Source organism: Psittacula echo, assembly GCF_963264785.1.
Source record: "Psittacula echo genome assembly, chromosome: 3".
Lineage (NCBI taxonomy): Eukaryota > Metazoa > Chordata > Aves > Psittaciformes > Psittacidae > Psittacula > Psittacula echo.
Window position 1 is genome coordinate 38994699 of NC_137736.1, and position 15964 is coordinate 39010662.

Genomic DNA, 15964 nt, shown 5'->3' on the forward strand with positions numbered 1-15964 from the left:
TGCTTATGAAAGTCTCCATTTGCACATATTACACCTGTATGTTTCTCAATATATCAGATACCTACATTTCGGGGTTTTTTTCCACAGTATTTTAAAAATACTAATCAGTATTCTTATCATACTCTCTACATGTCCATACAATTATTATTAGAACATTAAAGTGGCATTACTTAATTTCACAGAGAGGCAAAAAGGCTAACCACTTTACTTGCATTCATTTGTGCATATTTCCCAGAACTATTTAAATGTGTATTTGGGATGTGTAGCTATTCCACTTGGTTTTGACTGTTTTCATAAAACTGAGATACTAGAGAACTGAACATGTTCCTTGGAAAGTCTATCTTGTATTTAATGATGTAAAACATCAGTAGCAGTTGCTAGATAATATAATGTTTTTTTCCTTGGCAGGTGGGAAATGGCAGAGCCAGTGAGAAGAGACTACCTGGGAGTGTAAAGTAATGTAATGCAAGTAAGTGGAACATCCCTCAAGCAAAATTAATCAATCTTATTTTCAAGAACAAAAGACCTGGGCTGCTGCTTCAGCTTTCTGAAGTTATTTTTACTTGGGAAATAAAGGCAGGGAAACTGAAGGAAACAATAATGCAAACAAAGCAGAAATTGAAAGCAGTGGCACAAAATGAATATGTTATCATACTGAGAAGTTGTAAGTAGCAGGAAAAAATTAAGATACATTTGTTAGAACTGTACTGTTGAAGAAACTTATTGCGTCTGGCTCTATAAATCCTGAAATCACTAAATCTGGACATTACAGATCTAGTTTCCCTCAAAATTATTCCATGACAGTAATGTATGGATGACCTACCAAAAATCATGAATAGTATATAGCTCCTCAAACTGATTTGTAGTCTACAGCTTTACTCACAAACAGCACCACGCAAACACAGGTACATCACAAATAAGCACCAATACCCACAGAATGCATACTCTGCATTAACAGCATAATCAGAAATACTAGTATATCGCTAAAATTCCTATTGCCTACACTTAATAAATTAAACACAGTCAAGAAACTGATGTGCAAATGTGATGTAAGAACTTGTGTTTTACACTTTGAAAGAGGCTTCTCAAGTTTCCGGTAATGCAGTCTTTTGTCACAGCACCATGGCAGAATCTGTACAAGAATACACTTTTTCAGTCTATCAGGGCCCAACTCAGGAGCAGGAGGAGAGAGCATCCTGCTGACAGTGTCTAATAAAGGTTGATCGATTTCTCAGAGCAGTAAAGAGGGAACACAAAGGACCTTATGTTTTTTTATTGCACTGAAAGTTGCTGATGGCTCTGCTTAGGTTGCTTTCCTGTCAATGTCTTAAAGGTTGCAATAGCATGTATGTTACAGCATACACAGTATACAAAGGAAGAAAAGCAGGTAGACAATTAAAAGGAGGAAGAGGATGGAAAAAAACCTGCTCATTTAATGATTGGCATTTTCAGAAGAGCCCTGTGTTCAGCAGCTGTGACTACAGCATGTCTAGTAGCCCCCTTAACCCAGCTAGGTCAGGTGAGAAAAGCCATGAAGCTCAAACTGCATGTCTAATGAAACAGATGAATAATTATGTTCCAAGATTTTTACAAGCTGTTTCCCATGAGACTTGACATTTATGTTACTGTAACTGATCTTAATTATCAGTAAACAAAGTTTGCATGCTGCCCTTGATGAAGTCAGTGCTGAACTTGCATGACTTACAGAGGTGTTTAGGACCTAAATTTTGAAAACTGGGTGGTTGCATGGGTTTTCACATTGCTGAATGGATTAATTCTTACCCAAGTAACTATTTTCTTTCTCAAATGAAGCCAAGCACATGGCTTCATATACGAAGCATGGTTGCAGGTACAGAAGATTTGTTTGGTGTGTGCTGTTGGAACACAACACAGAGCAGATTATAGTCTCATCTGAATGTAAATCAGGACGATTTTTTTCTACAAAGAGACACAGAGGGGAAAGCACTAGAAAACTGACACCGAGTTTTTAATGTATATTTCCTACCATTTATGAAGAATTACATTAAAAGATAAACGGAAACATGGCCATTGGAAGTTAAGCATAATAAAATTGAGTGATTTCATGTACTGTTATGGTAAATTTTAATATATATGTGGTATATGTTACAGTATCAGCATTAATGACTAGGTCAAGATCTAAGTTACTGTGCTGATTTATTGTGCTCTAGGTTTACTGAGGTTTTGGCAAAGATTTTCTTCAAGCACCTCCTGAGAAATAACTAACTAGAAACAATTAAATGTTGTGGCCCACTGATAATTAAAAAGTAGGCACTGGGTACAAAATCAAAAGGTCATGATTACTACTCTGATACATGTAGATTCTGTTAAGGCTTAAGTCTGGAATTCGTTGTGTTTTTTGAGGGTGTAGTTATCAAAATGCTAGATGTTTCTGTTTTATGTTTGTATCTCTAAATAAAAGGATTGGCAATATACGCAGATTGCAGTAGCTTGAGTTTAGATCATGGCAAAAGCTGGTTCTCTGTCTTACAATAAGATAGGATACGGTTACAGTAGCTATTGAAATGCTATAGCACAAATGTTGTTTGTTGCATGTTTTAGCTGAGTGACATTATCCCACAATAAAAATCGAGACCGAAAAGCTATTTAGCACAGGGGAAAAGTGGATAGGCCCAGTTTTACCTTCCTTAAACATTTCTTTAAAAAGATTCCGGTTATGAAATCTATGAGACACATGCATTACAGGAAGCAACTAGATAAAAATCCTAATGGATTTACAATCTCCACTACTGACAACTGACTTTGATCTAACAGGAGCACTTCAGCATGGCTGGGCAGAGCACATGCGCATCTCCATTGACTTTTTGATTTAGCCTCACATGTGAAATTGTCGGGGTTTGGGTAGCTGCTGTACTTGTTGCTGGGGTTGGTGTAGCTCCTGTGTGTACACATCTCACTGCTCAGAGTAACAAAGTGACATTAATGGCTTTCTTAGAAGAACCTTTTATCCCACAAATAAGTAAACACGTAGCAACTCTACACTGAATTTTAACATTTCCATTCACCAAAAAATCCCTAAATTCTTGACAAACTGATACTGAACTGCATTGCTTTATTCACTAATGAAATATGGTTACTTCTATGGCTAACTAATTAGAGCTGCACAGTGCAAGACAAAATAGAAGTAGTAATCTTGCAAGCCATCTCATTAAAATAAGTGGCAAGATTAGGAATGAGATTACTCTATTAAAATGTGGAAGGATTGTCAGACCTGGCTCCAATGCACAGCCTGATCAAGGCCTACCAAAATTAAACGGGAACTTTAATCCACTAGCCATTAAAAATAAAAGGATTGTAATATCCTCCAGCTGAGAATGCAGGAAGAGAGACTGCATTGTTTGGCAGTGCATGCATGATAAATTTTTCACCCTAACTCCACCTTTCGACATTCTGGTCTTCCCAATCTGTCTTTAAAGGCAATTGCATTACATTATTCCCATAAAAATAAATAAATAAATATTAAATATATTTTAAATACGGATATTGATTTTATAGGTTTTAGTACAAATCTAGGTCAGTGTTTTCTTTAGCTTTCAAGTACTATGTCATATATATAATACATATAAAACAGCATATAATTGCAACCTTAAGTGCTAGTGCAACTAGTGTTGAGCAACCCATTTATTTCTATAGCTGCAAATCATTTGAGCACACACATTATTTTGTTAAGCAGGAAAAGAAGAAAATCTTAAATTTATTATCAGGGGGTTTTTAAGACCAGTATGCCACCCAAGGTTTGCATTCAGTTTGCAGGGTTTGTAGTGAACAATTCATCAGGGAAAACAGATTTTCCATTCTCTAAAATATGTATGTTATTGAGATCAGGAATGCTGCTGTAAGTAATTAATTTTTAAAGGAATTTTTTGTACCACTGAACAATACTTATCTAGTAATGTTGTACCATGAAGAAAGCATCTGCCTGCCATATCTTTGCTATAGAACTTTTCAATCCAAGTCTTTTCGATGGCTCCATTCATCTTCCCTGTGACAGGGAAAGTATTGACAAGAAGTGACACAGTTACAGTGAATCAGTTAGGAGACCAGCTCCTCATGATAGACTGAGCTCTGAAAGGAAGGGTCACATTAAGTTCTCATTTACACGCACGAAACCCCACTAGCTGAAATGAACCTGTGAAACTGCAGGCTAAATATATAGCTATCTACATAAACATCATTATATGCACATGAAGACAAAAGAGCTCCAGGATACAGGTATTTCTAATACATGTTACTAGAACTAGTAGACGTGGTTTAGGTAAAAAATCCCAGATTTTGCCTTTGTGCAGTGTAGTGACATGTCTATGACACCCTTTCCAATAAGTGCATTGCTGCATGAAGTTTTCTGCAAGTTTCTTTTTAAAACCTACTGGATGCATCACTGTTTCTTCTTTGCATATCCCTGTAATTCTAGCTTGCCTTTTTTTTTTTTTAAATCCAGCGTAACCACCAAATTAAAAGTTTGAGAATGCCCCCTTCTCTCTCACTTGAGTAATTAGATTTTGCTTCTTATTACAGTGAAATATCTACCACATCAGATTCAGTCAGGTTTTTTTTTCACTGACGTATTTTTTTTGACCACACACTTCCCTCCCAAAGCCCCAGTGTAGTTTCTTTTTCACCTGACTCCCAGCTACGTTAAGGCTAGCATTAGTGGTACCACTGGCTTGTTTTGTAAATAGCCTGTCTTGACAAATAAGTGAAACTGCAGGTGTCCTCTCCCATCCCCACCAGGATGTGGCCCTGGAGAACGTTACTTTCTAGACAAAGACACTGAAGAGAGGAAACTCGGCTTGGTTGGGTTGCAGCAAGTCAGTCAGGAAACACACAGTTCCTGAGAAACCTTCATACAGACTATATACACTTTCTAATGCCCGGGAACCAGCCTTAAATTCTTCTGTAAATAAGAACTCTGCAAACCTAGGAGAAAAAGAAAAAAAAAAAGGTTTGTTATTATTTGATATCCCTCTAAGTCTACTTACTTGTTGCTTGAAAGCATCATTTTAATAACATCCAATGATTAAAAAAATAAAATGCTCATTATTTAATCTTATCTGCAAATTTTGCACTATCCAATTTCCACATGAAACAGATCTAGAAGAGACAAACCTTTGCAATCTGTATGTGTGCTATGCTTAAGAGCTATAAGCTTTTTCTGATTTCTGTAAGACATCCTTAAACACACTTGTAAATAACTTGTATCTCAATTGTTATTTCAGCAGGATGTAAGCAGTGTTTCACATTGATGCACCAAATTCTGTAATGCTGAAATAACTACACAAATAAGATGTTCTCACTTCAAAGCAGACTGCTTAAAATAAGTCAGTCTAATTACTATACTACTTCCGCTCATTAGTCTATGCTGTCAGTAACAAGCATTGAATACTGTAAGCTGCAGAAAGACAATTAAAGATAATTGGAGCACTGTGACAGAATTTTCACTGGACCATACTTGCTTGTATCAGGACAAAATGGAATTAGCCCCACTAGCTAAGCTGAACAGCACAATGTCAAACTGGCTATGGGAATGATAAATTCAAAAACTGTAAAGTAACAGCAAAGCAGTTCCTATACTTACTTTCCACTTATAGTAGTAAGGGATAGCATTAAATGTTCTGAAAATCATAAAAAATCACATTTTGCTCTGCTCCTGGACACAGGTACACAACTTGGCTGCTTTCTGACCTCATGTCAGGATGAGACCTGGATGCACACCACTGCTACCCATCTACCCCAGTTCCCTCCAAAGGAGCACAGGCTCACAGGAAGGGAGGGAGGGAACCCCGGGAGAACCTGATGCTTCTCCTGCCGCAGGCAGCCTGGAGGCAGGACTGCAGGGCTCTCTGCAGAGTGTGCCTGCCCCACAACTCATAAGTAGAATTGAACCTGAGGCTTAAACATTCAGGTTACATCTAAGGGCAGTGATCAAAGACTCTGCACAGCTTTATAAAAGTTCCTGAAACTTTGCAGTATTACCCTGAATCCAAAAAGGCTGGAATTCTAACCTTTGTGCCCTGTATATGTATTTTGAGTTTCCAGTGAGCCTATAGAGCAGCAGGAACACATAAGCACTACCAGCCACTCCATGACATATTCCAGGTCCCTTCTTCAACAGGCCTTTCTGCCAAGTTAGCTCTCCACAGCGGATACAAGTGTCCAGATATTGAGGCTTCTTGGAAACCAGGTAAGCTTTGGCAAACAGGTATGCAATGCCTAGGAAAGTAGCAGTGAGATTGTCTTTTGTAATAAGTAGGCCAAGAGTTTCATAGAACACATAAGAAAATAAAGATTAATACACTTAAAAACTGCAGTCTCATGCTCTGCACTTGTCAATGTTGCATATCTATTTGCTACATATGGAGGGGAGAGTATCTCGTACGCTAAAAAGCATGCAAGCATATGTTAAGATGTACTTATCCAGCCCATGTGACACAACCATCTTCAATATTTTCAATGCATTACTGAATTTCAGGGTTTATTCTAACATTCCCAGTCTCCTAACAATTTAGAACAATAGTTATATTTTTGCCTTTAATACAGTAAACTCTTAGTGCTATCTTCTATTGGTTTCAAATCTCCATACACCTCACCTACTTACACTGACGCAAGGATGGGCGAGATAATTTCTTACATTAGTAACAGATAATTTTTTATCAAATGAGAAAAAGAAACTTGCTTTTTTTTTTTTTAGTGGAGCCCATGCTGCTTTATTCTAGTTATAAATGGTTATACATACTAACTTCTGTTAAAAAAAAAAAAAACAACAAAACAAAGCACCAACCAAACAAACAACTTGGCTTATTTTTACAGGGGATTTGAATAAATTAACTATAATTTTTAACAGAGCACTGCACAGTTCAGTCCATGGTAACCTTCAAAGAATGCATATGACACATAACCAAATCAAGCGCCTAAGGAAATGTTTAGAACAACTTACTTGTGGTCTGAATATAACATACACTGAAGTAGCTGAAAAGTGTTCTTGTAAGCTACATGTGTATTATTACTCAAACCCAGTAATGGGATACAGGATCTTCTGGGGAAGAATTATACTGATTCATGCATTTGCATGTTTCCAAATGTCTCCTCAAGTAACTTCGTTATGTGCTTTGGGATTTTGTCTCTTTGGGCAAGTCTCACTGCATATGTCTCCACTAACAGTTAAACTCAAGTTGAAAACTACTCTTAAGATTGCTGAAACAGAAATATCTTCCCTGCAGCCTCCATCACTAGGCCAGCCATGCTGTAAAAGTAATTTTTTTCCTTTTAAAAGTAAAAAAAGTTTGTTAAACAAAAGCTGGCTTTACTTCATTAGAGTGTGGGAGCAAGAAGTTTGTTCCTTAACCATAACAACAAAAAGATAATGCATCAGCAGAAAGCACATTTAGGGGATGTTAATTATAATGTACTTTTTGTAATTTAAATAGAACACCTTTAAAAGCAATGTATCAGTATTTATGGACGTTCTTTAATAAAAGTAAGGTTTTTTGTAACGTGCAGTTTCATATTACCAAGCCAATATGTCTAGTTAGCAATAAAATTTTGCCTGGGGGTAAAAAAGCTATTTCAATATATAGCATTACTTACCAAAATTGCTAAGGTATAGGATTAGATTCTGAACTGACAGACATAAGCCTTACCTCATGAACCCAAACTAAGGATTGATTATCTCTGAGAAGCATTTTTATACGGGTAACCTTGAGAAAAAAGGCTTTTTTGCTAGTACAAACTCCCCTTCACATTAAAATATTTTGGTCAAATTTATGCTTTATCCATGTAGTAAGTGCAGCTTAAACAAGGGGGGAAAAGATATTCTGAAGGCCTTCCCAGAACTCACTGATGTGTCTGTATCAGTGTTCTTTTGCACACTATTTCTGTGCCTAGTCATACACTGTCAGCTGAATCAGTCTTTGAGATCTGATAATGAAAGGGAGCAAGAGCAGAAAATACACAGTTCAGGATCACCAGAATTCTTTCAGCTGTGATCACCTATGTTTTTAAGGCAGAAAATACACTTATTTTTCCAGCTGCTTCAGCAATAACTGAAACACTCTTTACTGGAGAAAAAGCCTGAATATTTTCCCTGCATACCACAAAACATCAAAATTAGTCAGATTTAACCTGGACTATCTTCTACATGGAATCACTTAACATTGAAAAGCAATGTGATTAGCATTTGGCTATTCATAGCATCAATGGGAAAAGAACCTGGAGCTCCATGACACCAGTGTACAAGCTCATTCTCCCGCTCGATTGTCTCTCCCAGCTCAGGAGGCCAGTTGCTGTTCTGTTCTTGGTCCATAAGAAAATCAACGCTCTGCCACACAAGCTCCTGATCTGATGGCTGCAGGTACTCATAATAGGAAAGTAACATCTGAAGGATTGATGAAAGCCCATGAGCTGCACCTGTAAAGAATAGAAACAGTCAAATTAGAGGGTACGTTTAGATCCTACCTCCACCTCACAGCAACTTTCCCTTGGGGCTGATTTCCTTGTCAAGTGCATGGCTCTTTCATCTTCTTTATGCCTATTACAGTAGTGCTTGGAATAAAAGCTTTCTAGGTGCACGACACTGATTTGTTACTACTTCTTTCATTTCCAGTTCCCCTACCTATTCATAGGTATTAATTTTTTTCTGCTCTCATTCTGATATGACTGAAACTCCATGAACAAAGTTAAATTGAACCTAAACTGAATACTATTTCAAGACATTATTCTTCTTGACAAACTACTGAATCTAGACCATTATTCTGAAGTCTTTGTTGAACTCAAATTGAAACCGGACCATAAATGGTATTCCCAGTTGCTGACAGACAGTATCAGTCAGCTAAAACCTAAATTTCAGTGCAATAATTGTCTGCCAGGTCTGTGGAGCAGCACCACTCATTGACTTCTCCCCTGCCAGAGAACTCACTAAGATCTTAAATCAATCTTACACTTTCTGCAGTGTGATATTGTGCCTTGAGGGCCCCACTAGGGATCTGCTCAGTGATCTTTCACCACTGCTTCAGATGAGCTCCAACTAAGCTGCTTGGGATGCGTAGGAGCTGACCATAAGCTTGAGTTGCACTACTAGAGCCAAAAATGCTCTGCAAGTCCCTGCGTGGCAACAGGAGCTTACAAATAACATCACAGAATCATACACTGAAAGCTCTCTCTGGTAACCTTCTGCACACAGGCATGGTCACCACACCTCTCACTGCCTCCATCTGACAAGGGTATATTTACCTTTAAAATAAGCTGCTGCCTGCTGCTCCCCTGGTGTGGCACAGGTACTCCAGCCTCCCCCAGTGCTAGGCAGCATCAGTACTTCCTTCCAGCTCCTTAGTCCCAGTTAGCAGTTTTAGGAGGTTAGATGGCCCCAAATCAGGAGAAATCCTACACTGTATGTTTTACTTACTTTATTTCTAAAATGTCGACTGGCTCAGCATCTACACACAGCATCAGTTTCAAAGTAATCAGTGTGTTTTACTCACCAAGGTATTCTGTTCCATAGTAGGAATACATGAGTGGGAATGGTTTCCGCTTCTTCACTGCATACTGCTTTCCCGATTCTAGTATGGCCAGGCAAATTGATTTTATTTGCGCTGGGGTCAGCACCTAAACAGAAACATCAAACCAAACATCAAGTCCATTATAATAATTTTATTTTTAGATATTTTTCAGGACTCTGCTTTTTTGCTGGTTCACAAGACAAGGTACTGCCTTTAATCTTATAAGCATGCCATAATGTGTATCATTATTAAGAGTTTCTTATCTAAAACAGTAAATTTACATAATGTTTCTTAAAAACAGAGTTTCATCCTATCTCAGGAAAGCGAATGTCACATCTTTAGCTGTACAGATGAGGTGAAAAGAGGCTCACTAAAAGCTCCTGCCTTTCCTTCCCAGAGATCCATCAGTCTGATGGAAGCTGACAACAAGCAGCAGGCAAGCTACAGAACAACAACCTCCAGACTGGAGGAAGAGACATCAGGAGAAGACAGTGGAAAAGAGATCTAGAGAAGTAAATGTTACAAGCATATTGGGACAGATTTTTCTGCAGACAGAAAATGGGATGTAAGGAAGAGGGTACTAAATTTTTCTGAAAATCATGACTATATATGTGGGTTTAGAAACATCTTAGTAGAACAATCAGGATTTCTTATTTCAAGAAAATGCTAAGAAAAATGAAGTGCAAGACAGGTTTCTATGAAGGCAGGCTAGCTAGGTTTATAAGACTTTATTATCATGAATAGGTCAACACTGCCTTAAATGCAGTCCTAAGAAATGACTAATGCCTTACTCTTAGTGGTGTCAAATATAAGTAAGATTCGCAAATAGTATATTTCACCAGAAAAGAACTTTTCCAAGTTACTGACCTAAAGAATTCAGACAGGAATTGGTTTTACAGGGTTTAACTACAGCTTTAATTATATGCGATTCACTACAATCACTGGCAATTCCCTCTGTGTCAACCACATCTGTACATTACTGACCAATACCTAGGTCATTTAAATAATTTAGTTGAAGTAGTTTTGGCTTTAGGGGAAAGCCTTTCAGCTGTACTTTGCAAAAATCTATTTCAACTTTTGAAAAGAGAACTGAGAAAGGAAAAAAGCAAAATGAAGCAGAAGAAAAAAAAAACACATAGAAATAGGCTTGACAAGATAAATAGTAATCCTAAAACTAACGGGAATATCAAGGTAATGTATTTAAAATGTTTCTGAAAACGTTTGGTTTTGCTATAATTTGTGTTATAATAGGATTTGCAATTACTTCTTCAAGTTTAATAGATTCTGTTAGCATTAAGTATGGAGGCAACATCTGTTATAAACCATATTGTCTCATTTGGCATGTAAAAGATGCTATGGATAATTAGTATCACTTAGAACTTGAGTGACAAGTAATGGCTGAAAAATCTTGTTTGTCTATCTTACTTTGCTCCCTGTTAACAAGACATTTTATTACAGCTGCTTCAAATGCCTATGATATTTGTATAACCTGGAGAACAACCTACTTCTGATCTTGATTACTGATCTTTAATGTTACTGCAGTAGAAGTAAATAAGCCTTTAACATCTGGAGACTTCACTCATTTCCAGTAATTTTTAAATGAATTGTTTCAGCTTCAATGAATTTAAAGAAAGAATTTAATTCCTAAGCAAATGAGAGCAGAGACACAATGAGAGGCGCTGCATTCTCTCCAGAGCTCTTATTTTGCCACCTTGCAGTTTGGAACCTAATCCTCCAAATTCTGTACTTTGCAAAAGGTTTAGTAAGGCAACCCTTTGAAAATAAATGTGAATGATAAGATCTCCTAGCTGTAATTCTGGAAGGCAAAGGCACAATGTTTAGAAAAATCTTAGTCAGTTCAGTTACTTAATAAATGAACTGTCTTTCAATACCATGTTTTGTGAAGCTTATTTTTATGTTCTGGGCATTTAGTTTTTAAATTGAATTAATGGCTATTTTAAAACGCTGATTGTGTATTTTAAATGGATTTAAACTTCTACTCAAATCCAGCCTTGTACAATAAAGAAGTATCAGCTAGCAAAAAATGAATTGTTCATGATTTTTTAATATAAAGTAAGTGTAAAGAGTCAAACACTTAATCACTATGATTACTTAAGTATACACATAGGATACCTTTTTGGCTGGCATAATGAAATATGCTTACAAATATCACCTTTTTTTCAGAATGCAAAGAAAGCCCACATGCTAAGCCAGACAAAAAATGATATTTAAAATCATTATTAGAATGGATGATAAAAACAAACCTACTATGACACACTTCCACATTACCAAAGAAAATGGAAAATAAAGTAACCTGTGTATCTTGAAAGCAACTTTCTCCCTGGCCACTTGGATGGACCTGACTGCTTAAGACAGGTAGGAGATGTGTCCTAACTAATAACTAAATGTGAAAATTTTTGTGCTGACTCCAACTATCTCTTGCCAAGTGCCTCAATCCACAGTCACTGTAGGGCTGCTGCCTGTTTTATACATAAATATGGAGCATTTGTATTTGCTCCTTATTCTAGGAAATGGTTGGCTGCAACAGAAACCCTCACTTACTGTCATTATTTGTGGCCTCCCAAAGGCTGATTGATCAGAAATCACACTTAAGATCCCCACTGGCTTGCTACACTGTATTTCAACCAATTCTGTGTTAAAATCCCCTTAGATTTTTCACCTTGCCAAGAAATAACATCTCTGGCTAGTTTCTGTATGCTACCTCACACTGTCTTTAAAAAAGCAGCTGAAAACTTATGCCCAAAACAACAATAATAGAATACATTAATCATAACTATGGCCGGTTCTACAAAGTTCATTTTAATTTCACTGTAGTAACAATGCCTCTTTGCCCCTGTGAATTACTGAAACAATATGTTTAATTAGGAACAGCAAAGAAATAGTGATCATCCCAAAGGCTTTAAAAGGATAAATCACAAATTGGTATCACATCGTCTAGTGAATGCTGTCAGATGCTTTGATGAAGGATAAAGCCAAAATGAGAATATGCTACCCGGAAATAATTTCATGCTTGAGATAGCTATATATTTCTTTGTTTTTGAGAAATTTCTGGAATGTCATTTAATATGAGCTGGCTACACAGTAGGTAAAATTATTCTTTTGTCAATATGTCAATTCATGTCAATACTTGGCCAAAAGACTACTGACACTAAGAGATGTACTGCTGATGGTTTAATATTTCAGTTAACTCTTTTTGGATTTTTAAAGACACCACAATCTGTCCTATCGCATTAAAAGGGTTCATTAGTCTCCTCACTAGATCAAAGGTTGCAATACATGCATTACACATTTCCCCTGCAATTTCCTTATCAGTTCAGCAGCACTTTAATGCTTAGTATTTGTACTACTGCCTGTGCCTAGAAGCCCTACTTACAGTTAAAAAGCCACTGTGTTTCCAAAGTCTCTCCATTTTTCTCTTGTGCTACTGCAGTCAATATGCCTTCTCCCATTAAGGCACTCCACAAATCTGTGAATTATTTAAAGCAGATGCTTTATTCAGTAAATCCCTGTTAAAAGTCAGGAAGGAAGTGCCATGTCTACAGCAATCATAGAACATCATCCTTTGTTGTTAGCAATCTTACTCAACCTTTAGATTGTTAGAAGTAAATAATTTCACTTCTCCTTTCAATCTCCTAAGAGAGATTTTGTAATATATTGGTTATGACAATGCTAGGCCCTAAATACGTTTCAAAAACTTTAGACAGAAATCATGACCCTGAGGACTACACTGAAAGGAGCAGGACTAGCTCTTCCTTGCTGCCAATTACAGTAAAATTGTCAGCACTTCATCATTCCTTTGAATGCCTGCTACAAGCCCCTTGGCTTATGATTTGCCTTAGGAAAACCACTGCTACATAGAACTGCATACTATATTGAGTATATTTGAGGACTGTAAACTCTTAATTCTTTTAGAAGATTTGTATTTATTTTCTTAGATCTCTTTCCTGTATGTAACAAAAGGCATTACTGAATGCCACGTATCATTATCTTTTTATCAATGCATCAGTACTTTAAGCAGGTAACAGCTACACATACATTATTGTGGAAAAAACCTCCCTCTGTGCATGGAAAAAAAAAATGTATCGAACACATAAAATCTCTCTGCCACACTTCAAAAAAGCCCGTTACATGAATTTGATCATACACTTTCTCTGATGCTGCAGAAAGCGTCAAAATAAGCTGTCAAAATGGGTCAGTCTATAATAACCTAACAGAAGCTTTGCCATTAGTCTTCTATGCTGGAAGCCCAGCAGAGGGAGCTTGTGTGTTAGTTATAATACTAAAAAGTGCTGTAAGAAAAGATACACGATTCTGTGTTCAGCAGGACAGCTGACTCAAGCAAAGATGCTGGAGCCAACTTGGTAATTTAATGATACCTTACTGCACTGTGTGAGACTTAAAGTTCACTCCTTAAACTTGATTTTTCTTTTTTTCTACCAAAGATGGGGCTGAAATTGTTCAGGGACTTTTCCGTGCAGTCATGGACAAGTTTTTTTTTTTTCCTTTCAGACAATGCTAACGCTTGAAGCCATGGAAGACTAGCACGTACAAAGACAGAGGGTTCTGCCTCCCGTTAGACTTATTCCAGTCTGATTGATGTACCTCTCCTGCAGGACACTGAGAAAACCAACTCCAGGTGCACAGCTGTCTGCTTTCCTTACAAGGAGTGCTACGTTCACCCTTCTTTTAAAACGTAAAAAAATAAATATTTTTCTTAAATCTCCTGAAAACTTTGTTCAAGGAATCAGATTAGTTCCTGGAGTACTACTGACATAGTTGCTAATGTAGTATGTTTCATGCTGTAACAGCACTATTAATAGTACTTTCTAGAGAGCATATTTTCCCAAATTTTCCCATTTTAACACAACTACATGGCAATGTGTGTAGGCTCAGCACAACTACTAATATGATTGTGCCAGTTCACTGGAAAATGGGACTGGACTGCAATCTTGAGTAAAACAGATTACCCTATACATCCCATTGTTATTGCTTCTTTTTAATATGTAAATTTGGAGGGTTTTGAGGCTTCTTTCTTTGCCTCAGCAACATGGAAACAGCAATGTCAGTCCTGTCCTGTTACTGGTGAAGAAGACAATACAGCACTTTTTTTATTACTAAGAGAGAACAAAATTCCACAGGTCTCACTTGCCAGGACTGTGTAGCATTAAACCCATCAAATTCTGCTGTTAAACCTGTACTTGAGAAGGAGAAAATTTCAAACATGACTCCAAATTAAGTGTAGCAGAAAAGGATGCAGCACAACTGTTACTGTAGCTAGGAGGCTGCCTGAGAACAGCTGGTGCGGTTACACAGTTGGTCAAATGCAATGAGCATCTCTATTCATTCTGTCTCAACTTAGACACTGGAGAGTCTGAAATAAAACCAGCAACTGACCTTTCTTCAAGCTCCCCCATTCTGGGCCAATGAAGAGAGAGGAAAACATTAGTTTCTCCAGTTACACTCAGGCCCCAACATCCTTCACTCAGCTGCACCAGGGTCCGGTTGGATACAGATACCCAGTTCTAATATAGGGGCTCTCCTAGGTCTTAGGAAGGAAACAAGAGGTCCCCATCACACTCTTTACCTGAAGAAAGTAAAGAAGCACAATCCCTTGCTCTCTGCTGCTAGAGAGCTGAAGCAGGAAGGATGTCAAGGAACAGATCTAAGAGCAGAGCAGTTCAGATAACCAACATGACTGAAGAGGTATCAGCCTGCCTATTGAGAGCCTAAGTGCTGATCAACCTCAAAGACAGCAGGGAATCCCTCAGGAGGACGAGTTCCATCACGGAAGAATTGAGGTACCCAGGGATGCACTCCTGTGTTACTCTTTCAAATGGCAGCTGTCTGCATCTCAGTTGCATGTTTTCTTCTGCCTATTAGAGAGTTAGGGTTACCACAGAGAGCCAACAATTTAATTTCAAACATCTCTCCCTAGAATTTCACCCAAATTCAAGAGAATGAATTGAAAAACATGTTTAAAAATAGCAAAAATATAACACTTGGAAATTAACTGAGAAACAAACCCAACACTGCTTGGAGAGGCTTTTTTCTACATTACAGAATTCAATCCCAGCTTTTTTCAAGAAGCAAGAAAGATTCTTCTTTATTATTATTATTATTATTCATTGGCTGTATAATGCATGGCTCAGCCATTCTGGGGCACAGAGCCTGGGAAGTGGCCAAAATGGATGCATCAGTGATCAACTTTCTGCAATCCAAATCCCTGTTTGGAGCTCCTGTGTGTCAAACCACACATCCACCAAACATTGCAGCAGTTTATGACAGCTGCAAATGAGTCAGAGATTAGTGCTGCATGGATACTGCTCTTCTTCCATCTACACTCCCCACACAAGTAGGTGGAAGATTATTCATGTAAAAACTTCATCAGTGGGAAATCCTTCGACTCTGTTTAG

The 15964-nt window shown here is 37.5% G+C and overlaps 1 protein-coding gene across 1 annotated transcript in view; it reads right to left on the reverse strand.

Moving 5' to 3' along the window:
* Positions 1-4327: 4327 nt before the first annotated feature.
* LANCL3 (LanC like family member 3) overlaps positions 4328-15964 on the reverse strand; it is a gene marked incomplete at its 5' end in the record, with an annotated part of 31008 nt that continues 19371 nt past the window's right edge. Inside the window, 4 exons of the mRNA XM_080612766.1 lie at positions 4328-4956; positions 6042-6249; positions 8245-8442; positions 9513-9636. Of these exons, the coding sequence (XP_080468892.1) occupies positions 4797-4956; positions 6042-6249; positions 8245-8442; positions 9513-9636 (690 nt within the window). The 3' untranslated portion in view covers positions 4328-4796. The remainder of the gene's footprint in view (positions 4957-6041; positions 6250-8244; positions 8443-9512; positions 9637-15964) is intronic.